This window comes from Oncorhynchus nerka, linkage group LG11 (assembly GCF_034236695.1).
Source record: "Oncorhynchus nerka isolate Pitt River linkage group LG11, Oner_Uvic_2.0, whole genome shotgun sequence".
Lineage (NCBI taxonomy): Eukaryota > Metazoa > Chordata > Actinopteri > Salmoniformes > Salmonidae > Oncorhynchus > Oncorhynchus nerka.
This window is the reverse complement of record NC_088406.1, coordinates 10,378,525-10,404,249: the sequence shown is the minus strand read 5'-3', so window position 1 is coordinate 10,404,249 and position 25,725 is coordinate 10,378,525. Positions and strand designations below refer to the sequence as shown.

Genomic DNA, 25,725 nt, shown 5'->3' with positions numbered 1-25,725 from the left:
GCGTTCCACCCCATGTTGACTCTACAAGGTGTCGAAAGCGTTCCACAGGGATGCTGGCCCATGTTGACTCTACAAGGTGTCGACGTTCCACAGGGATGCTGGCCCATGTTGACTCTACAAGGTGTCGAAAGCGTTCCACAGGGATGCTGGCCCATGTTGACTCTACAAGGTGTCGAAAGCGTTCCACAGGGATGCTGGCCCATGTTGACTCTACAAGGTGGATGCTGGCCCATGTTGACTCTACAAGGTGTCGAAAGCGTTCCACAGGGATGCTGGCCCATGTTGACTCTACAAGGTGTCGAAAGCGTTCGGGATGCTGGCCACAAGGGGATGCTGGCCCATGTTGACTCTACAAGGTGTCCAAAGCGTTCCACAGGGATGCTGGCCCATGTTGACTCTACAAGGTGTCCAAAGCGTTCCACATGCTGGCCCAGGTGTCGAAAGCGTTCCACAGGGATGCTGGCTGGCCCATGTTGACTCTACAAGGTGTGACTGCTGGCCCATGTGGACTCTACAAGGTGTCGAAAGCGTTCCACAGGGATGCTGGCCCATGTTGACTCTACAAGGTGTCGAAAGCGTTCCACAGGGATGCTGGCCCATGTTGACTCTACAAGGTGTCGAAAGCGTTCCACAGGGATGCTGGCCCATGTTGGCCCATGTTGACTCTACAAGGTGTCGAAAGCGTTCCACAGGGATGCTGGCCCATGTTGACTCTACAAGGTGTCCAAAGCGTTCCACAGGGATGCTGGCCCATGTTGACTCCAATGCTTCCCACAGTTGTGTCAAGTTGGCTGGGCGTCCTTTGGTTGGTAGACCATTCTTGATACACACAGGAAAGTGTTGAGCATAAAAAAAACAGCAGTATTGCAGTTCTTTACACAAACCGGTGTGCCTGGCACCTACTACCACACCCCGTTCAAAGGCACTTAAACATTTTGCCCTGCCCATTCATCCTCTGAATGGCACACACACACATTCCAAGTGACCAGTGCCATGAGTCAGAAATGATAGATTTCACCTGGAATCACATGGTCAGTATGTCATGGAAAGAGTAGGTGTTCTTAATGTTTTGTACACTCAGTTGTACATTATTATAATCATTTAAAAAATGCATCTGTAGACTTAGTAGATTTTTATCTTTATTTAACTAGGCAAGTCAGTTAAGAACAAATTCTTAATTTCAATGACGGCCTAGGAACAGTGGGTTAACTGCCTGTTCAGGGGCAGAACGACAGATTTGTACCTTGTCAGCTCGGGGGTTTGAACTTGCAACCTTCCGTTTACTAGTCCAACACTCTAACCACTAGGCTACCCTGCCGCCCCGTAGTAGATATCACCATCTAGAGGCTTAGACTCTGACATAAACAACTGCCACTCCCACAACAGGTTGTTTAAGGACACATCTTTTCAGCCCTCTCCCTCTCTCTCTGCAGAAAAAGCTAAATACATATGTTGGCATACCTGCTCCCTCTTCCCCTCCCCCTCCTTGGCGCTCAAAGGTGCCAGGCTCCCCAGCATTACTCACTCTTACCACCATCATTACGCACACCTGCCCCCCCACTGTATCAATATATTTGACTGCATCCGTAAATGTTTCATGCTCTCTCTCTGTTTCCAAGTAGACCATGTGGTTAGTGCACCGTACTACATCTCTGTTGCCAAAATAAACCATGCACTGCTGGGTCATTGATGGCTGTTGAGTCATTGATGGCTGTTGGGTCATTGATGGCTGTTGGGTCATTGATGGCTGTTGGGTCATTGATGGCTGTTGAGTCATTGATGGCTGTTGGGTCATTGATGGCTGTTGGGTCATTGATGGCTGTTGGGTCATTGATGGCTGTTGGGTCATTGATGGCTGTTGGGTCATTGATGGCTGTTGAGTCATTGATTTGGAATCTTTGCCTTCCAAGTGCAACACTGTAGGATGCAAAATAACAGCAACTTCCATGTGTGTCATATCCTTGGATGCGTGCTAGCATATATCAAGTTTTATGCTTTAATACGTTACCCAATGAGGCCATCTTGATAACTCCTCATACAGAATGAATGGCACAAGGACAAATGCAAATATTTATGTAACCTGATTCATTAGCAAGCCAAAACCACAACATATGAAACATATTTACTACATTAATCTATAATAAGTTTTATGTGAGCCTAACTGGTTTGCATGTCCAACCATGTCTGCTTGTAAAGCCACAATGCAAAAAAAAGGTGTCCTCTGTTGAACCAGTCAGCACTTTCCTCAGCCAGCCAGTATTGGTTAGTTTGCAGCCTGTTTGCAGTCAAAACAGAAGCTTCATTCACTGCCTACAAAAAGACTCCTACCACACAAGACAGAACAATGGTAAGACACACCTGTTAATTAAATAATATGTCATAAAGAAGAGATGATTGAGATATCTTAAATTATTTATCAAATGTATGCCAATATGTTATGTCATGTTTCACTGTGAAATCACACGTTTATATAAAAACAGAACATCTCTATGAGACCCGCTGTACTGATTGGTAGAGTAGTTTGTGAAAGTTGAAGGTTGGATTGGCTTATTTATTGATGTTTGTACACTGCCTATGGTATCCAACAACTAATGTATCTACTAACACATAATAGAATGCAGTACTTGTATTATTGATGTACTAGACGCAAGAGTGAGTCAAGGTTAGCGAATGAAATAGCTACAGTGTTGAGGTGAATCAGCTTCTGGATATGCCACACCTGTCAGGTGGATGGATTATCTTGGCAAAAGAGAAATGCTCACAAACAGGGACGTAAACACATTTGAGAGAAATAAGCTTGTTGTGCATTATTTCAGCTCATGAAACATGGGACCAACACTTGGTCGTTTATATTTTTGTTCCGTAATAAATAACATTCAGTCCTTAAACAGACTGATCATTACAGAGGTGCACCTTGTGCTGGGGACAGTTAAAATCTATGAAGTGTTATATGAATTTTAGAAATTGTTGTGTGTTTTGTTTATGTTTTGGTCAGTATACATAGCTCATGCACAAAGCAGTACAAGTTTACTGAGTGACTAATTCAAAACAGCAATATTTTATAAATAACCAGACAAATACATTTGCAGACCTTTTAGATACACAAGTACCAGTCAAACGTTTGGACACACCTACTCATTCAAGGGTTTTCCCTCATATTTTTCCTTATAGTGAAGACATCAAAAACATGAAATAACACATATGGAGTCATGTAACCAAAAAAGTGTTAAACAAATCAAAATATGTTTTATATTTAAGATTAAGATTCTTCAAAGTAGCCACCCTTTGCCAATGATGACAGCTTTGCACTCTCTTGGCATTCTCTTATGTAAAAAAATAGCACCAAAATGAGTTTGGTGTGTCCAAATTTTTGACTGGTACTGTTTTTTTTTTTTATACAAAAAATAGTGCAGTGTAAAACCATTTTTTAATACGCAGGTCAAGTGGTGAAGAGAAGACTAAGTAAACACCAGTAACATGGAAATGAGGAAATGAGTCGATGTAAAACAATGTAATACGCAGGTCAAGTGGTGAAGAAAAGACTAAGTAAACACCAGTAACATGGAAATGAGGAAATGAGTCAATGTAAAAAGTCCAGTAAGTGATCCACCACCTTAACGTGTGAATAAGAAAATCAAACCAAATCCAATTTGTCACAAATGTAGACTTTACCGTGAAAGGCTTACTTACAAGCCCTTAACCAACAATGCAGTTCAAGAAATAGAGTTAATAAAATATTTACCAAATAAACAAAATGTTTTTTTTTCACCTTTATTTAACCAGGTAGGCTAGTTGAGAACAAGCTCTCATTTACATTTACAACTGCGACCTGACCAATATAAAGCAAAGCAGTGAGACGCATACAACAACAGAGTTTGAGAGTCTGCCCCTGAACAGGCAGTTAACCCACTGTTCCTAGGCCGTAATTGAAAATAAGAATTTGTTCTTAACTGACTTGCCTGGTTAAATAAAGGTAAAATAAAAAAATAAAATAAAAAGAGTTACACATGGAGTAAAACAAGGGTACAGTCAATAACACAATAGAAAAAATAACGTCTATATACAGTCTGTGCAAATGGCATGAGGAGGTAAGGAAATAAATAGACCATAGTAGCAAAGTAATTACAATTTAGCAGATTAAAACTGGAGTGATAGATGAGCAGATGATGGTGTGTAAGTAGTGGTACTGGTGTGTAAGTAGTGATACTGGTGTGTAAGTAGTGATACTGGTGTGCAAAAGAGCCTTGCCCTAATTAAAAGCAGTGGTTCGCACTTTCAGTTTTGTGCGAATGCTGCCATCAATCCACGATTTCTGGTTGGGGAAGGTTTAAATAGTCGCTGTGGTTACAACATCACCAATGCACTTGCTAGTAAACTTGCTCACCGAATCAGTGTATTCATCAATGTTAGTGTCCGATGCCACGCGGAACATATCCCAGTCCACTTGATCAAAGCAATCTTGAAGCGTGGAATCCGATTGGTTGGACCAGCATTAAACAGACCTCTGGCAGCTCCTGACTGACGGGCGGCTCTGGCAGCTCCTGACTGACGGGCGGCTCTGGCAGCTCATGACAGACGGGCGGCTCTGGCAGCTCCTGACTGACTGGCGGCTCTGGCAGCTCCTGACTGACGGGCGGCTCTGGCAGCGCCGGAGTGACGGGCGACTCTGGCAGCGCTGGAGTGAAGGGCGACTCTGGCAGCGTCGGAAGTGAAGGGCGACTCTGGCAACGCCGGAGTGAAGGGCGACTCTGGCAGCGTCGGAAGTGAAGGGCGGCTCTGGCAGCTCCTGACTGACGGGCAGCTCTGGCAGCTCCTGACTGACGGGCGGCTCTGGCAGCTCCTGACTGACGGGCGGCTCTGGCAGCTCCTGACTGACGGGCGGCTCTGGCAGCTCATGACAGGTGGGCGGCTCTGGCAGCTCCTGACTGACTGGCGGCTCTGGCAGCTCCTGACTGACGGGCGGCTCTGGCAGCTCATGACAGGCGGGCGGCTCTGGCAGCTCCTGACAGACGGGCGGCTCTGGCAGTTCCTGACAGACGGGCGGCTCTGGCAGCTCCGGACAGACGGGAGAACCTGGAGGGAGGAGATGGAGAGACAGCCTGGTGCGTGCGGCTGCCACAGGACCCACCAGGCTGGGGAGACCTACAGGAGGCCTGGTGCGTGGAGGAGGCACCGGATGGACTGGGCTGTGGAGGAGCACTGGAGCTCTGGTGCGCAGCCTTGGCACCACTCCTCCAGGCTGGATGACCACTTTAGCCCGGACCCTCCAGAGTGCAGGCACAGGTTTAACCGGGCTGTGGGTGAGCACTGGAGATCTGGTGCATATCACTCGCACCTCTCCCTTAGGCTCAATTCCCACATTCGCCCGGCACGGGCGGAGCGCAGGCATAGGACGCACTGCACCCTCCCAGCACCCCGGAGACACAGCACACAGAGCCGGCGCAGGATACACTGAACTGAAACGGCGTACCGGAGACCAAACACGCTGGGCCGGCACAATACGCCCTGGCTGGATGCCCACTCTCGCATGGCACTCTCGCGACACCATGCGCTTGACCACATAACACAGTGCCTGACTGCACTTCTTCCGGTAAGCACGGGGAATTGGCTCGGGTCTATCGCCTGACTACGCCAATATCCCCAAAACATTTTTTGGGGGCTGCCTCTCTTGCCTGTTGCGCTGCCTTACCTTATATCGCTGCCGCTCAGCTTTCACTGCCTGCAGCTCTTCCTTGGGGTGGCGATATTTCCCTGCCTGTGCCCAGGGTCCCTTGCCTTCCAGAGTCTCCTCCCATGTCCAGGAGTCCAGAACCCTCTGCTCCTGGTTACCACGCTGCTTGGTCCGTTTGTGGTGGGTAGTTCTGTAACGGTTGTCTTCCTTTTCTGATGAGGAATATGATGGATCAGACCAATGCTCATCGTTGTAAGTGTTCATATTATATTTATTAAACCGAACACAAAAATAACAAAGGGGAAAACACGACAAAAACAAAACAGTTCTGTAAGGTGCAACAAAAACACTAAACATAAAATAACTACCCACCACCCATAGTGGGAAAACAGGCTGCCTAAGTATGGTTATCAATCAGAGACAACGATCGACAGCTGCCTCTGATTGGGAACCATACCAGGCCAAACACAGAAATACAAAACCTAGAATACACAAAATTGAATGCCCACCCCAACTCACGCCCTGACCAAACTAAAACAGAGACATAAAAAAGGAACTAAGGTCAGGACGTGACACAGGCTTGAATAAATTAAGTAGCCAATAGGCTGGCTTCATTTGTCTGATTCTCTGTAATGATGGAATGGGATTAATAATGCATTTTATTCTGTTAAGTGGTGTCTTGCATCAAACAACACAACTACATGTTCAGTCACCTCCTTGTCTGATGTCGATAAACAGGGTAATGTCAAGCCTTCTATGTTTTTTTCCCAAAAGTCTCATGGAATGTAGGCTTACATTGAACACCACACATTAGCTGCTACTGTAAGCTGAATGAAAGAACAGCTATTTCTATGTTAAAACGTTATGGGATGCATTTTCTCCATTCTTTTTGGTGGTAGGCCACTCTGATACAGTAGGCCTATATTATGATCCAATAGCCACATTAGCCTATTGTTAAAACTTTAAATAAAGCAGGTACATCCTCAGTTTTCACAGCAAATGTGTGTGTGAAGTTGCACAGAATATTCACAATTTTCAAGTTTGTGCTCAGCTGACCTGAAATTTGCTCAGTACCTACATTTTTTTTAGGGGGGTGGGAATTGCTTGCAAGTAGTAGAAGCGAAGTTGCAGAACGTCCATCTCTTCTGTGTTTATACCAGAAGAGATACTGGAAAAAATGACCACAGCAATCTGGAGTACATCCGGGCGGCGAGGAGATTGAATCCTTGCTAGGCAAGGTGGGCCATGTTTTTCACCCGTTTTGTGTTCACTCTATCATACAGACCAGGTTCCCAGAACGCTAAGGCAGACGCACTGTCTTGGATGTATGACACAGAAGAGCGGTCCACGGATTCCACTCCCATACATACGGCTTCTTGCCTAGTGGCACCGGTGGTATGGGAGGTTGACACGGACATTGAACGGGTGTTACGTGCGGACACATACCCAGTGTCCAGTTGGACGTAAGTACGTTCCGTCTGATGTTCGTGATCGATTGATTTGTTGGGCTCATATGTCACCTTCCTCTGGTCATCCTGGCATCGATCGGACACTGCGCTGTCTTGGTGGAAAGTACTGGTGGCCCACTTTAGCTAAGGAATTGAGGATGTATGTCTCCTCCTGCTCAGTGTGAGCTCAGTGCAAGGCACCTAGACACCTACCCTGAGGGAAAATACAACCCCTACCCGTTCCACAACGGCCGTGGTCGCACCTATCGGTGGATTTTGTGAAGGATCTTCCTCCGCCACACGGGAACACCACGATTCTGAAGTTCCTTTGCCCGGTCTCCCTATGGCCCTACAAACTGAGGAGGCCCTGTTTACGCACGTCTTCCGGCACTACGGGGTGCCTGAGGATATAGCGTCTGATCGGGGTTCCCATTTCACATCAAGGGTCTGGAGGGCGTTAATGGAACATCTGGGTCAGTCTTACCTCAGGGTTTCACCCACGAAAGTAATGGGCAGCTGGAGAGAGTTAACCAGGATGTGGTTAGGTTTCTGCGGTCTTATTGCCAGGACCGGCCGGGGGAGTGGTCGGTTTTCATCCCCTGGGCAGAGATGGCCCAAAACTATCTCCGCCACTCCTCCACTAACCTGTCTCCATTTCAGTGTGTACTAGGTTATCAGCTGGTTCTGGCATCAGAGTCAGATCGAGGCACCTGCGGTGGATGATTGGTTTCGGCGTTCGGAGGAAACCTGGGACGCAGCTCATGTACGCCTGCAACGGGCCATCAGGCGACAGAAGGCGAGCGCCGATTGCCACCGCAGTAAGGCCCCGGTGTATACACCGGGAGACCGGGTCTGGCTCTCGACCCAAAACCTGCCCCTTTGCCTGCCCTGCCGGAAGCTTGGTCCGCGGTTTGTGGGGCCATTTAAATTCCTGAGGAGACTGAACGAGGTATGTTATAGGTTATAACTTCTCCCTGATTATTGTATTAACCCCTCGTTCCATGTGTCTCTCCTCAGGCCGGTGGTGGCTGGCCCGCTCCAGCAGTCCAAGGTGAGGGAGGCTCCTCTGCCACTTCTGGACATCGAGGGGGTTCCCGCGTATACGTTGCAGGCCATCATGCACTCTAGGCGTTGGGCGAGGGGCCTTCAGTACTTCGTGGAGTGGGAGGGGTACTGTCCGGAGGAGAGATGCTGGGTGCCGGTGGAGGACATACTGGACCCTTCACTACTACAGGAATATCATCGTCTCCACCCAGATCGCCCTGCGCCTCGTCCTCCGTGTTGCTGGAGGCGCGCGTCAGTGGGGGGGTACTGTCACGACTTCCGCCGAAGTTGGTGCCTCTCCTTGTTCGGGTGGCGTTTGGCGCTCGTTTTCGGGTGGCGTTTGGCGCTCGTTGTCACCGGCTTTATAGCTTCCACCGATCCATGTTTCTGTTTTCCATTTGTTATGTCTTGAGTGAACACACCTGGTTCCCATTAAGTTATTCTTATTTCTCTATTTAACCCTCTGGTTCTCAGTATGTGTGGTGCGTGATTGTTCCTGTTATCCTTTTACGGCTGCTGTCCCTGTACAGGAATCAAAATCAGCAGAAATTTCAGAGCGCCAACTAATAGTACTCGATACAACTCAAACTTTCATTAAAACACACATGCAGGGTACTCAATTAAAGCTACACTCATTGTGAATCTAGCCAACATGTCAGATTTGTAAAATGCTTTTCGGCGAAAGCATGAGAAGCTATTATCTGATAGCATGCAACCCCCGGAATACCCAAAGGGGATGTAAACAGAATAATTAGCGTAGCCGGCGCTACACAAAACGCAGAAATAAAATATAAAACATTCATTACCTTTGACGAGCTTCTTTGTTGGCACTCCTATATGTCCCATAAACATCACATTTGGGTCTTTTTTCCGATTAAATCCGTCCATATTCCAGTCTGTGCTAGCTTAACCTGTTGCTTCTACTCGGGACGCTTGCGTCCCAACTAGAGCTCTGGAAATGCAAATGCGCTACGCTAAATGCTAATAGTATTAGTTAAAACTCAAAAGTTCATTAAAATACACATGCAGGGTATCGAATTAAAGCTACACTCGTTGTGAATCCAGGCAACAAGTCAGATTTTTAAAATGCTTTTCGGCGAAAGCATGAGAAGCTATTATCTGATAGCATGCAACACCCCAAAAGACCCACAGGGGACGTAAACAAAATAATTAGCATTTCGGCGTTACACAAACCGCACAATAAAATAGAAAACATTCATTACCTTTCACCATCTTCTTTGTTGGCACTCCTAGATGTCCCATAAACACTATTTGGGTCTTTATTTCGATTAAATCGGTCCATATAAAGCCTAGATATCGTTATATGTAGACTGTGATAAACGAAAAAAACATCGTTTCAAAACGTAACGTCATTTTTTAAAATTCAAAAAGTCGACGATAAACTTTAACAAAACACTTCGAAATACGTTTGTAATTCAACTTTAGGTATTAGTAAACGTTAATAAGCGATAAAATTCATCAGGAGGCGATGTAAAGATCATTAGCTGTCCGTCTGGAAAAATGTCCGGCTAGAAACTCAACGAAAATATCCGGTCCTAGACCGGATTAGATACGGTGTCCTGTATGTGTTTGACCAAGAAAAAACTCGAAGGGAAATGACAAGACTCTAGACACCCTGTGGAAGCTGTAGGTACTGCAACCTCAGTCAATTAATTGTGGTTCACGTTTATCAATGGGTTCAAGTAGCGCATGGATATATTTTCCCCATTTTCAGTGATCAGTTTTTCCTGTGCTTTTCGATGTAAATGCCGTTCTGGTAAAGCCACAGCAGTGATTTAACCAGTTTTTTAAACGTCTGAGTGTTTCCTATCCACACAGACTAAGCAAATGCATATACTATATTCCTGGCATGAGTAGCAGGGCGCTGAAATGTTGCGCGATTTTTAACAGAATGTTAAAAAAGTAGAGGGTCGACTGAAGAGGTTAACAGTCCTGTAGTTTAGCATATGCTTCATCTGACCACTTTTTTATAGACCGAGTCACTGGTGCTTCCTGCTTAAATATTTGCTTGTAAGCAGTAATCAGGAAGATAGAATTATAGTCAGATTGCCAAATGGTGGGCAAGGGAGAGTTTTTTATGTGGAGTAAAGTTGTTCTTGAATTTTTTACCCTCTGGTTGCACATTTAACATGCTGATAGCTTAAACCGATTTAAGTTTCCTTGCATTAAAGTCCCCTGCCACTAGGAGTGCCGCCTGTGGATGAGCGTTTTCCTGTTCGCTTATGGTGGTATACAGCTCATTGAGTGCAATTTTAGTGCCAGCACTTCTCTTCTCTCATCTCCCCCTCTCCTCTCCTCCCCTCTCCAGGTGTATAACTGTACAATGCTAGATGACTTCCTGTTGAAGAACTACCTGACTCCCGCCTATGCCCTGGAGTTTGCCCTGGGTTTCCCCAGCAACCTTCTGGTGGTTCTGGGTTACGTGTTCTGCCTGCCAGAGTGGAAGAGCACCAATGTTTACCTGTTCAACCTCGCTGTCTCTGATCTCCTCTTTCTGTGCACGCTGCCATACCTCTCCTACCTGTACGCCAACGCCAAATCAGAATACAGCGGCTTCGGCTGCATCATCAACCGCTATATCCTCCATACCAACCTCTACTCCTCCATCCTTTTCATGGTGTGGGTCAGCATGGACCGCTTCCTGCTCGTACGACACCCATCACGACTTCACTTCCTGTTGACCAAGAAGTCTGCCCTCTGCTTGTCTCTCATGACCTGGGTGGCAGTTAACATGCAGGTGGCCCCCCTAATATTCTACATGGTCCAGGACATGCAGAAAGGGAACTGGAGCTTATGTAAGGACTTTGGGAGCCTGGGGGTTATGGAGAACTTGCTGGGATACAGCCTGGGCCTGACGGTGACTGGCTACCTGCTGCCTCTGCTGGGGCTTGGCTTCTTCAGCTACCAAATCAACCGGCTTCTCCGTGTCCAGGCAGAAGTGATTCAGGGCACAGGGACATCGTTCCGCAAGCCCGTACGGGTGGTCTCTGCTGTAGCGACCATGTTTCTGGTACTGTATCTGCCCTATCATTTGATGAGGAATGTGAGGATAGCGTCGCGGCATCCCTGGGCAGGGCTGTCTGACTGCCACAAGATATATATACAGAGTGCATACATCCTGACCAGGCCGGTGGCATTCGTCCATAGTGTTATTAACCCTGTGTTCTACTTCTTCATGGGAGACAAGTTCAGAGAGCTCCTATTGGCCAAGATCAGAGTCCTAGTGAGACAGCTAGAACAGAGGACAGGGACCTCAATGTGAGATCCTGTTGAACACTCACTCACACATACAAACAAACACACACAGTGTCCGGGAAAATATCATGGTATGTTTGAAATATTATTCAAGTAGGCATATTTAACCAATGTTGTGATGTCCCGATCTGCAGGGGAGGGGTGGAACCAGCCACGCTAAGCATTTTTATGTCTACTATATAAGACCTGAGCATTTCTTGTATTATTGGGTTCACTACAAGTCACCTACGATTGGTCCTTGACCAGCTCCATTATTGCAATTCTTGATAATAAATATTGATTGTTTGAAAAAATAACAGTCTCTCTCACTTAATATATTTTTTTATGACAATCTGCTGACAAGGATGGGATCCAGCGGGTGGACAAGGAATCCCGAACATAGAGAAATAAAAAGGTGAGACTGGAATTTCTTATAACAAGCATATGAAAGGCCTAAAAGAAAAAGAGGTGTTGACACAGAGCAATATCTGTGTGAGTTGCCAGGGTCAGAATCTGTGTGAGCGGTTCAACCCCATCTGTGTGAATGGTTGATATTCTGTTTAGAATATCCGACTGGAGTCTGTGTGAGCAGTTGTTCGTATTTTTTTCAATTGCTAACAAGCATCGGTCAATACTGAAGCCACTTTTTCAAAACTCTTGCATTACCAACATGCATTTTGGCCAAACAGTTAATCTCACCGCAAACTCACTCAAACCACCAAAACACTTCATGCATGTCTCAAAATAAGCTTGTTCGAACATAACACTGGCAACAATTCTCACTCAGAAAGAATATATTGTCACTCATAACACACTGACCTAAAAAACACCAATATAAATGATGAACTTTCCTCTTTGAAGATTGAATGATTTCACATAAATCAGTATTTCATTATAGAATTAGAATAACATCTTTTCACTTTGACTGTACTGAAGTATATGGAACAAGAATGAATCAGAAATGCAGCAATTTGCTACAATAGCCTGTATATTTTCTCTATCTTTGCATATAGTAATTTACTTGTGAAAAATAAACAGTTGAAACAAAAACTAATTCCTGACATTCCAGGGCTGCAAAAATAATTACCAAAAAACCATGAACCACATGTATAATCACTCATACTGTGCTGCGAGGGTTCTAGTTCTCCCTCTCCTCTGCATTTGGCCACAAGTTCTCTTCAAATTACATCTATGTGTTCTCTGGCGATGCATCTTGCAAAGTATCTTCTGGAATGTCTAATAACCCTGTCAGACTTCAGGAGAAGTGTCTCCACACCCCACATTCATGGCATCCAGTAAGGACATCTGGTCATATGGATGGTGGTCATTAACCTTCCACCTCCATGCAGAGAAAAACTCCTCTTTGGGGTTTAGGAAGGGGATGTATGGAGGCAGGAATAGTACCGACATCCTGGGATGTGCAGCAAACCAGTCTGTGACTGCAGCAGAGTGGTGGAACGCCACATTATCTCACACAACAATGAAGTTAGGGGAGTTTCTTTTCCCCCTTTCGTCCGCTGGCACAAGTCAATCATGCAGTTCCCCCCAGAAAATAAATTAGCCTCTCTGTATTGTAGGGGCCAAGGAGTGGTTTGTGTAACTGCAAACCATCATTGGACGGTGCCAAGCTGCCCACTCTACCTCTGCTCCCAGTGGTGTTCATATGCCACAGTTCATTACTGCAGGCGTGACTGTGCCTCAGGGCCAAAAGGGCACAGCATGGAGGCGTCGTTGTGTTCTGTGTCGCATGAACTGCACCACTTGTTCAGTTTGCCTCTGCTTTACATCAGAAAGAGACTGCTATGGGACATGGCACAGGCAGCAAAATATTGTGTAGAGGACTTCCAAAGGGTGTACTGTTTTTTAAAAATATTTATTTTCTAATATTTTTTTAAACATTTTTTTTGGTGTGTGTGTTAGTATTGCTTTTTGATATGTTGTATACAGTTATTTGCATTGTTATATATAGTTATAGGTCATTTCACCAATTCGGCCACGGGTACATTTGGGCAACTTATGTGGGACACCTGGGTGACTTCATGCTAAATGTCATGTAGCTCACCCATTCCTGAAGTTATCTGTCTAAAACTTTGCCACACCTAAAGATGCCCTCTTGTGTTATCCAACAAAATGATCTCCAGCATCCTATCTGACTGTGTGGCTATTCTAGTACATGTGAAAGATGATGCTACAACAATAAATAAACAGAAAACGTATGCTCTTTCTTTCTCTTTTCTTCCACAAGATCTACTGTGTTATATTCTCCTACATTCAATTAACATTTCCGCAAACTTCAGAATGTTTCCATTCAAATGATACCAAGAATATGCATATCCTTGCCTCTGGGGCTGAGCTACAGGCAGTTAGATTTGGGTATGTCTTCAGGTGGAAATTGAGGACAAGGGATGCAGCCATAACAGGTTAAAGTAGTTAAACTTGCGCCCCGGTTTGTCATTATATAAGGAACAAACAGAACAGAGTGTTTGTCCCATTTGGCGAAATCCTCTGCTGTAGGCAATGTGCTGTGGGTGACAGCAGGCATAGTGTCACGACTCCGACCGAAGGTGGCTCCCCTTCCCGTTCCGGTGGCGCTCGGCGGTCGTCGTCGCCGGCCTACTAGCTCCTTATGTGTTTATTGAGTACACCTGTTTTGAGTTGGGTTTAATTAGTGAGGCTTTATTACTCAGCCTGGTTCTTTGTGCGGGATTCATTATTGTGACCATCTGTTTTGTAGTAGAGGAACGTGTTTGTTCCTGGTCGTGTATTCTGGTTGTGAGCACCCTGTGTTTTGTGCATTAAAGAGTGACTCCACACCCACGACACCCGGAGCGTTACACATAGGGCATTTGTGAAGAGCAGGCATTTAACCTCTGAATTGTGGAGCGACTATGCATATATGATGAACAGAGGGTTGAGGATTTTTCTATAATAGTGACCAATTTGTTGATGTAAATATTGCAGAGTAGAGGGCTCAGATTGCAACCCTCATGTTATTGTCTCACACAAACACACTCACACACAAACACACACTCACATAAACCCTCATGTTATTGTCTCACACAAACACACTCACACACAAACACACACTCACATAAACATACACACTCACACAAACCCACACAAACACATCGACACAAACACACGCACACTCATACACTCCAACACACACACACACACACACTTATTGCGTCCTTCATCGCTCTGTTTTCCACTGTTTTCTGTTTTGAAAGGTATTGAAACACAAGCCTTACATAAGCCCATCCCTAGACAGCTAATAGCATTAATATTAATTTCATCTCTCCCCCACAGCCCAGCATTCCTGCTTGGCTTCAGCCCTCTCCAGGCTATTCCCCCACAGCCCAATATTCCTGCTTGACTTCAGCCCTCTCCAGGCTATTCCCCCACAGCCCAATATTCCTGCTTGGCTTCAGCCCTCTCCAGGCTATTCCCCCACAGCCCAATATTCCTGCTTGGCTTCAGCCCTCTCCAGGCTATTCCCCCACAGCCTAATATTCCTGCTTGGCTTCAGCCCTCTCCAGGCTATTCCCCCACAGCCCAATATTCCTGCTTGACTTCAGCCCTCTCCAGGCTATTCCCCCACAGCCCAATATTCCTGCTTGACTTCAGCCCTCTCCAGGCTATTCCCCCACAGCCCAATATTCATGCTTGACTTCAGCCCTCTCCAGGCTATTCCCCCACAGCCCAATATTCCTGCTTGACTTCAGCCCTCTCCAGGCTATTCCCCCACAGCCCAATATTCCTGCTTGGCTTCAGCCCTCTCCAGGCTATTCCCCCACAGCCCAATATTCCTGCTTGGCTTCAGCCCTCTCCAGGCTATTCCCCCACAGCCCAATATTCCTGCTTGGCTTCAGCCCTCTCCAGGCTATTCCCCCATTAGAGAAAATGCAGTTGTCCTAAATGATGGTGCAGTGAAACACATCAATCGCTGGGATGATGACTTCACAGTGCAATTTAATTTTGTTAATCATTTTCACAGTGTAGCTGTCAAACAATGCTCATACCGCTTTCCTGCAGACGAAAGACCAAAGCGCCCTTTAGTGGTCTCATGAGTTAAATGTTATTAATATTTTTAGTAATTTCATAATGAATAAAATAAAATGTTTCTATGTCAAATGATTTTGTTATATTTCAATATTCTGTGATGTATATAAAGTGTAATATTGGGACGTAAACTCAAAATGGAATACATTTCAACTCTATATCTGACCTGGTACAGGTGTCTTCTTTTCTTTAAGCCTATGATCATGTGTGTGAGGTGTAGACTTTGGTTTCAAAGTAGATATGTTTAATACTACCACTCTGTGACCCTGATTTAGCCCACTGCAGTACAACGTTAACAAACAACGAGCAAACAAACAAAGAAAGCAAGCAGAACAAGGTTTAGAAGATTAAGAAACAGACATTCTGTAGGGTTCATTGTTATAGTTCATCTTTTACTTCAAATCAATTCTAGGTGCATGACAAAAATGTCACCTCTCCCTGGTTTTATACTTCACTACCTAGCCCAACTAAATGCATCATAATGTTCTCTGATTGCATACTGACCCCCTTGACACATTCACTCAGCCCTGCCAACAACTGTCAACACAACAGCCGGTTATAGAACTGTACCAATATCCTCCCACACAGTCGTGACAAATCAATCTTCATTCACAACAACACCAGGATTTATCTTACAATGATCAGCCCTCCATCACCAGCAAGGTGGAAGGATGAACTCCTGTGTTGTGTTGACAAAACCCCATGATGAGTTCAGAACCTGTGTCGCTTCTGGCTATGGTGGTATAATCAAAGTCAGAGGGAGAGATGGAGAGAGAGACAGAACCCAGCATGGATCCTCTCTCTCATGTTAGAACTATGGGTCCTGAGGTGGAATTCATGTCCTATTCCAAGGGCTTTAAAACCTCTCCTCAGGGAACCCTGGCAATTCCATCTCCTCAGGGCCCCCTGGCCGTTCCATCTCCTCAGGGACCCCTGGCCGTTCCATCTCCTCAGGGACCCCTGGCCGTTCCATCTCCTCAGGGACCCCTGGCCGTTCCATCTCCTCAGGGACACCTGGCCATTCCATCTCCTCAGGGACACCTGGCCCTTCCATCTCCTCAGGGACACCTGGCCCTTCCATCTCCTCAGGGACACCTGGCCATTCCATCTCCTCAGGGACACCTGGCCATTCCATCTCCTCAGGGACACCTGGCCATTCCATCTCCTCAGGGACACCTGGCCATTCCATCTCCTCAGGGACACCTGGCCATTCCATCTCCTCAGGGACACCTGGCCCTTCCATCTCCCCAGGGACACCTGGCCCTTCCATCTCCTCAGGGACACCTGGCCATTCCATCTCCTCAGGGACACCTGGCCATTCCATCTCCTCAGGGACACCTGGCCATTCCATCTCCTCAGGGACACCTGGCCCTTCCATCTCCTCAGGGACACCTGGCCATTCCATCTCCTCAGGGACACCTGGCCATTCCATCTCCTCAGGGACCCCTGGCCCTTCCATCTCCTCAGGGACACCTGTCCATTCCATCTCCTTAGGGACACCTGGCCATTCCATGTATTTGAACTCTTCCTGAGATAGCACACCTGATTCAGCTTGTCAACTAATCATCAAGCCTGTGATTGGTGAATCAGGTGAGCTAATTCAAAAGTCTGAAACATCTGAGGGTCCCCAGAGACAGTTCTGAAAACCACTATCCTACACTGTCTGCTGTATGTCACCAGTCTCCTTGGCCCTGATGGTGATCTCAGCGGACCATCCACCATCTTCCTGTTCAACCCCTCCTCAGGGTCAGGAAAAAAATGACTTACTTTGACTGTGAAATGTGGCTGTCACAGGAGGCTGCTGAGGGGAGGATGGCTCATGACAATGGCTGGAATGGAGTAAATGGAATGGTATGAAATGCATGGGAAACATACGTTTGATGTGTTCGGTACAATTCCATTGATTCCGTTCCAGCCAGTGACGGTGCCACCGGCCGCCTGTGCTGGTTGTCTTATCTTAAAGTTAGCTTTCTTTCAACAAAATCTCTATTCACTTCCTCATCCTCATTGTGCAGTACAGGGGGCTCTGAAAAAAACATAAACAAACGCTCCATAAACACCCCGTCCTTTTAGAAACGGAAACGCTCTCAGTATATTGATGCAGACCTTAAGATGTTATACACATGAAAATGTGTGATTTATAACTTAATCGGCAAAATTACAGTGGGTAATTTAAAGTAGAGTCATTTTAAAGTAGAGTCATTTTAAAGTAGAGTCATTTTAAAGGAGAGTCATGTTAAAGTAGAGTCATACTGCAGCACAGCTTGCGAGATGTTGTGTAATGTTATGGCATGTTTGAGTGCATGATGTCATAGTATTTTACTGTGAGCCATTGTTGCATTTAATGCTAGTTTTGACCACCAGAGGGCATCTTTGAGGGCATCTTTATGAAGCTTGTTGGTGCTTGCTTACTTTTCCAAATAATCCTAGAGGCCCATGCAGGTCAGACGTTTTGATTGCTATATCCTATCCAAAATAGCACATTCTAAGGTTTTTAAGTTAACATACTTTCAGACAGAAAATATTTTACAGATGGTCTCTCTTTCAAAATATGTTTTCCTAGAATAACCATAACTCCATGTCTACTAACGACAATAAACAAATAGCCATCTGGGGAAAAATATCCTTTCCATTGTAGTCTGTTATATTCCATCATATATTCATATTGTAAAAGGCTGGGGAATATAAGCATGTGATGTCTGCTAATGAACAAGTTATTTTCATACATGGTGTAGCCAAAGCCTCAGCTATTATAGCACATGGTGCTTTGAGGATGAAATGCTCAGAAAACATGTGCATTTTACGATATGTATCTTCATGTAGGCCTACGGCTAGAGTGTAAAATACAGATATTTAGGAAAAGTCAGGGACAGGTGGGTTCAAGGTTTTTATTGAGATTAAGTTATTGAAATGACATGGAGCTGTAAGTCTAAACTATTGAATTCACAAATGCATTTTACGGTTTTTAACATTAGCTGTACTAGAGACTATAAGGGATTTATAGTAATTTGTCTGTAAATTATTATTGTATTTGTTGTGCTGTTTGTACTGTTAGAAATTGAGCTTAATTCAATTGATTAATATTATGGTGTTTCTATTACACTAAAAACTCAAATGCATTTTACAGTATCCTATTTAGGCCTCAGGATTTCCATTAGGAAAATATGGCGCTGTACAACGTGACCGGTCAGTAGTAGACCGAGGTGCGTCACCTGAGTGGGTTGATTCACTGATTTGGTCATCTTGTCTGGGTTGGCGCCCCCCCTTGGGTTGTGCCATGGAGGAGATCTTTGTGGGCTATACTCAGCCTTGTCTCAGGATGGTAAGTTGGTGGTTGAAGATATCCCTCTAGTGGTGTGGGGGCTGTGCTTTGGCAAAGTGGGTGGGGTTATATCCTTCCTGTTTGGCCCTGTCCGGGGGTGTCCTCGGTTGGGGCCACAGTGTCTCCTGACCCCTCCTGTCTCAGCCTCCAGTATTTATGCTGCAGTAGTTTATGTGTCGGGGGGCTAGGGTCAGTTTGTTATATCTGGAGTACTTCTCCTGTCCTATTCGGTGTCCTGTGTGAATCTAAGTGTGCGTTCTCTAATTCTCTCCTTCTTTCTCTCTCTCGGAGGACCTGAGCCCTAGGACCATGCCCCAGGACTACCTGACATGATGACTCCTTGCCGTCCCCAGTCCACCTGGCCGTGCTGCTGCTCCAGTTTCAACTGTTCTACCTTATTATTATTCGACCATGCTGGTCATTTATGAACATTTGAACATCTTGGCCTTGTTCTGTTATAATCTCCACCCGGCACAGCCAGAAGAGGACTGGCCACCCCACATAGCCTGGTTCCTCTCTAGGTTTCTTCCTAGGTTTTGGCCTTTCTAGGGAGTTTTTCCTAGCCACCGTGCTTCTACACCTGCATTGCTTGCTGTTTGGGGTTTTAGGCTGGGTTTCTGTACAGCACTTTGAGATATCAGCTGATGTACGAAGGGCTATATTCATAAATTTGATTTGATTTGACCTAGGCTACTAAGCGACTGCAAGTGAAGAGCAAAATAATCAAAACAGTTCCACAGCCTAATTGTAGTCTAACCAATATCCAAACGGAGATTCAGTGAAAACAAAAATCCCATTGACTTACAAAGACCAGTCCCAATGCAAAGACCAGTCCCAATGCAAAGACCAGTCCCAATGCTTGTCTCAAATCCCATTATAACAGTTGGATGACTTTGGGTGTTTCGGTAAGCAACACTTGGATACCTTCAATTTCAGTAGCCTACATTATTCCAATATTTTTGTCATTCAGTGATATACAGTACAAGTCAACATTTTGGACACACCTACTCATTTGAGGGTTTGAACTATGAAATAACACATAGGGATTCATGTATTAACCCAAAAATTGTTAAACAAGTAAAAAATATGTTTTACATTTGAGATTCTTCAAAGTAGCCACCCTTTGCCTTGATGACAGATTTGCACACTCTTGGCATTCTCTCAACCAGCTTCACCTGGAATGCTTTTCCAACTGTCTTGAAGGAGTTCCCACATATGCTGAGCACTTGTTGGCTGCTTTTCCTTCACTCTGCGGTCCAACTCATCCCAAACCACCTCAATTTGGTTGAAGCCGGGTGATTGTGGAGGCCAGTTCATCTGATGCAGAACTCCATCACTCTCCTGCTTGGTCAAATAGCCCTTACACAGCCTGGAGGTGTGTTGGGTCATTGTCCTTTTGAAAAACACTGTAATGTCGCACTAAGGAAAAAAACAGACGGGATGGAGTATTGCTGCAGATCGCTGTGGTACCCATTCTGGTTAGTGTGCCTTGAATTCTAAATAAATCACAGACAGTAGCTGGCCTGATGTTATCTACAGTCTTGAGCTGCACTGTCCCACTCAGTGGGGGATAACACCCACTCTTCCTTTATGTTATGGACTGCAAGGCACAAGTATCCTATTTTTTGAAAATGGTCAGTCCACATGTCAAGTGTAATTGCTCCATGGAATTCAACCAAGTTCTCTCTCAATTCCGGGACCATCTGCCAGCTGATTTTTTGTTGTTGTTGCCTGATGGAGGACTCTAGTGCAAGAGGAAAGAGACTCTGGGACTGAAACATTCACACCTCCATTAATTTACAAATGGATAGTCTAATAGCTGGGCTAGGTGTGAAAAATCCCCCAATTTGTGCCACAGTTTAGACTACCGATAGATCAACGTTATAACTCCCTCCTGTGATAATGTGGCACAATGACAGAATGACGCAATTTACCACCATCTGTTACCGTCTACCAACAACTTGCGGCATAAGCTCGAAACGTTTAATTCATGAACCTGTATGTTCTATTTTATACGACTCAAGCTGTTTCCCTATTCAGCTGTTCCCGTCTCAACACACTATCACAGCTCATTGTGAAATACAGTAGAAACAAACTATATATTTGAAAATAGTGACAGGCACACAAACAATAAATGTATTCATTATGCATTTCAAATCAAATCAATCAAATCAAATGTAATTTGTCACTTGCGCCGAACACAACAGGCGTAGACTTTACAGTGAAATTCTTACTTGTGAGCCCTTTTCCAACAATGCAGAGTTTAAAAGTAAGAATAAATAAATAAAGAAAGAAAGAAAGAGCAGTCAATGACACCGCCAGGTATAGAGGACCCGGATGGCAGGTAGCTCAACCCCAGTGATGTACTGGGCTGAACGCACCTTATAGTCTGCCAAGCATTTGCCATAGCAAGCGATGATGTAGCCAGTCAAGATACTCTCGATGGTGCAGCTCTATAACCTTTTGAGGATCTGAGGACCCAGTCCAAATTCTTTCAGCCTCCAAGAGGCATTGTCCTTCGCTCTTCACGACTGTGTTGGTGTGTTTGGACCATAATAGGTCCTTAGTGATGTGGACACAGAGGAACTTGAAGCTCTCTCATTTTGTGTGTATTACATGGTTTTCTATTTTCAGAACCTAGATTACACAAATTCCAATTTGGCTAATGTTAGCTAGGTGAGCTAGGTGGCTAAAGTTAGCTAGGCTAAAGGTTAAGGTTAGGCTTAGGGCTTAAGGTTAGTGTTAGGTTCGGTGTTAGAGGTTAAGGTTATAGCTAAGGTTAGGTAAGGAACCTGGGACTAAAGACCTCCCTCTCAAACTGGATCCTGGACTTCCTGATGGGCCACGCCCAGGTGGTGAGGGTAGGCAACAACACATCTGCCACGCTGATCCTCAACACTGGAGCTCCCCAGGGGTGCGTGCTCAGTCCCCTCCATTACTCCCTGTGCACCCACGACTGCATGGCCAGGCACGACTCCAACACCATCATTAAATTTGCTGATGACACAACAGTGCTAGGCCTGATCACCAACAACTACGAGACAGCCTATAGGAAGGAGGTCAGAGACCTGGCCGGGTGGTGCCAGAATAACAACCTATCCCTCAACGTAACTAAGATCAAGGAGATGATTATGGACCACAGGAAAAGGAGCACCAAGCACGTCCCCATTCTCATCGACGGGGCTGTAGTGGAGCAGGTTGAGAGCTTCAAATTCCTTGGTGTCCACATCAACAACAAACTAGAATGGTCCAAACACACCAAGAAAGTCATGAAGAGGACATGACAAAGCCTATTCCCCCTCAGGATTCTAAAAATATTTGTCATGGGTCCTGAGATCCTCAAAAGGTTCTACAGCTGCAACATCGAGAGCATCCTGACCGTTTGCATCACTGCCTGGTACAGCAATTGCTCGGCCTCCGACCGCAAGGTACTTCAGAGGGTAGTGCGTACGGCCCAGTACATCACGTTGGCTAAGCCCCTCTGCCATCCAGGACCTCTACACCAGGCCCTGAAAATTGTCAAAGACCCCAGCCACCCCAGTCAAAGACCGTTCTCTCTACTACCGCATGGCAAGCGGTACCAGAGTGCCAAGTATAGGACAAAAAGGCTGCTCAACAGTTTTTACCCCCAAGCCATAGGACTCCTGAACAGGTAACCAAATGGTTACCTGGACTATTTGCATTGTGTGGCCCCCTCAACCCCTCTTTTTACGCTGCTGTTACTATCTGTTTATCATATATGCATAGTCACTTTAAACTATACATTCATGTACATACTACTTCAATTGGCCGACCAACCAGTGGTCCTGCACATTGGCTAACCGGATTATCTGCATTGTGACCCACCACCCGCCAACCCCTCAACCCCACGCTACTGCTACACTCTGTTCATCATATATGCATAGTCACTTTAACATACCTACATGTACATACTACCTCAATAAGCCGGACTAACAGGTGTCTGTATAGAGCCTCGCTACTCTTTTTTCAAATGTCTTTTTAAGGTTGTTTTATTTATTTACTTGCCTACACACACATGCTTTTTTTTCTCCGTAACTATTGGTTAGAGCCTGTAAGGTCACTGTAAGGTTCACCTGTTGTATTTGGTGCACGTGACAAATAAACTTTGATTTGATTTAACATAATATCTAACATACTAATAAGTAAGTTGATAAAGGGTTTTAAGGATTAAAGCAAAGTAGTTCAAACATAATAAGTTGTTGCTAAGTTGTTCAAATGCAAAAGTTGTTCATGACGTGATTCGAACAACACAATGTTTGGGCTGCTAGACGGTTACTTCATGTGACCACCCCGACCAACCTCACCCCTATTGTTTGTCTTCAGTAACCTACTGTCTTTATCTGTGATTAAAATGCACTGTCTGCATAATTGTGTACTGCACATGACAAAAGCCTTCTCAGACAAGTTTTTTCCAGACAAAGGCCATCTTTCTCCTCTCTGTAAAAATCAATACACTGGCCTGTGTGTGTGTGTGTGTGTGTGTGTGTGTGTGTGTGTGTGTGTGTGTGTGTGTGTGTGTGTGTGTGTGTGTGTGTGTGTGTGTGTGTGTGTGTGTGTGTGTGTGTGTGTGTGTGTGTGTACTGTATGTGAGTACACTGGCTTAGGGTTGTCTATGATTCATTCTGTGAAAATCCCGGAGTTTATCAAATGTTTTCCAAATCACATTGCTTTCATTAACCATCCATAAAATGGGAACAATCTCGGAAAAAGTTTTCTTAAGGGATTGTTGTTGATGTGCAGAAACAGAGGAAAATGTCTGGCAAAGAACTAGCGCAACACACACACACACGCACGCACGCACGCACGCACGCACGCACGCACGCACGCACGCACGCACACACACACACACACACACACACACACACACACACACACACACACACACACACACACACACACACACACACACACACACACACACACCTACCACTGAATGGAGTAGTTTATTCCCAGCCGTTGCCCGCCGGGTCCAAGTGTTTTAGTAGTCATAGTCAGCAGGGGAAAGAACCAGGTGGACAAATTCTGTTTTGTGAAACCTTTACCTCTCCGAGGATGGAGAGAAAGTAGTCCATGCTATGCCCAGGAGGCTGGGCTGGGCATTTCTGGAAGTCCCCTTCGGGAGATGATCCATTTCTGTGAAAATGGAGGTCGAAGGAGACATTCCATAAAGATGACGGGCGTGGAGTAATTAATCATCATCTCTGCTGGTTGTCTGGAGCGGTTTGCTGTGATTTACAGGGAAATAGGAACACCTTGATTCTCTGGCCTGTTAATATGAATCTCAACAGGTGTTTAATTTGGTAATGCGTTCCACATTGACAAATTATTTGGCACATTATTTGACCGTTTTTCTTTTTGGCTTCTAATCAAAAATCACTATGGTTTTCACGCACACAAACACGCACGCACACACAAACACTCTCTCTCTCCTTCTGGCCCTCCTGCTATCTCCCTTCTGCTCTCTCTCCTTCTCTCCTTCTGGCCCTCCTGCTATCTCTCCTTCTCTCCCTCCTGCTCTCTCTCCTTCTCTCTCTATCCTCTCTTCTTCTCTCCCTCCTGGTTTCTTTCTCCTCTCTTCAACTTTTCTCTCGCCTCTCTTCTTCTCTCTGTCCTTCTCTCCCTCCTGCTTTCTCTCCTTATCTCCCTCCAGCTCTCTCTCTCTCCTCTTCCTTCTGCTCTCTCGCTCTCCTCTCCCTCTCTACTTCTCACCCTCCTGCTCTCTCTCCTTCTCTCCCTCCTGCTCTCTCTCCTTTTCAGCCTCCAGCTCTCTCTCTCCTCTCCCTGACCCCATAACTACTGATCCCACAGGAAATGCTTCAGTCAAGCAGCTATGACTTCTCAGAAGCAATATCTCTCTCTCCATCTATCTCTCTCTTTCCCTCTATTCATCTCACTATCTCTTTCCCTCTCTCAATCTTTCAGGATGGTGTGACAAATCATAGTTACACACACACACGCACGCACGCGCGAGCACACACACACACACACACATTATCCAGACAGTCATTATCTGGGACAGAATGGGCAGCAGACGGTCAAATGTGGGTTCATTTTATTGTGAGAAAACATAACAAAATGATGCATGTCTTCAATTCTCTGTATTTCACATGAAAAACAACAGGCCATGATATTTACAAGGATTTGTAAGGAGAATACTGAAACAAAAATGAAATAGATTAGATTATCAGTCATCAAAGCCATCAAAACACTTTCTCAGAAAAACGCTAATCCCATGATAATGAACACTGAGATATATTTCCCCAACAACATAACAAATCTGCAAATGGTGGTGAGGGGTGTCAGCTGAGCTGGGGAGGCTTTCTAAGGAAACATAGGGAGACCGGTAGGGAGACCATTAGCTCTACAGTAAGATCAAAGCTACTACTTTAAACTGCACTCAATTGACTGCAGCTCTGTTAAACCTCAAAGCCTCAGACTAGAAACACTCCAAACCTGACATACTGTTAGGGGTTTCACCCATTGTCCCTCCCCTCCTCATGTTTGTCCTTCCATGTCACAAGGCAGGTGGATTAAGACCCAGTTAGACAGAGAGAGAGAGAGAGAGGGGGGGGGGGGGAGAGAGAGAGAGAGGTTGGGTGGGTGGGTGGGGAGACACGTGAAGAGGCTGATGACTGGACCTACAGCGCCTGTATGGGATGAGAACTAAACTGAAGAACACAAGTACTCTTTACTGGTCCTCAATAATAGCATGAGTAAAAGTAAAGATACCTTACTAGAAAATGACTCAATTAAAAGTGAAAGTAAAATAGTAAAGTACTACTTGAGAAAAAGTCTAAAAGTATTTGGTTTTAAATATACTTAAGTATAAAACGTAAATGTATTGCAATAATATACTTAGGTATCAAAAGTTAAATTATAAATCATTTTAGGAAATTTAAATG

The 25,725-nt window shown here is 45.2% G+C and overlaps 1 protein-coding gene across 1 annotated transcript; it reads left to right on the top strand.

Moving 5' to 3' along the window:
- Window positions 1–2,150: 2,150 nt before the first annotated feature.
- On the top strand, window positions 2,151–11,726 carry LOC115120547 (succinate receptor 1-like). Its single transcript, XM_029649510.2, has 2 exons — window positions 2,151–2,347; window positions 10,493–11,726. Exons 1-2 carry the CDS (start codon window positions 2,345–2,347, stop codon window positions 11,444–11,446), a joined length of 957 nt encoding a protein of 318 aa, XP_029505370.2. The 5' UTR covers window positions 2,151–2,344; the 3' UTR covers window positions 11,447–11,726.
- The last annotated feature ends 13,999 nt before the right edge of the window (window positions 11,727–25,725 follow it).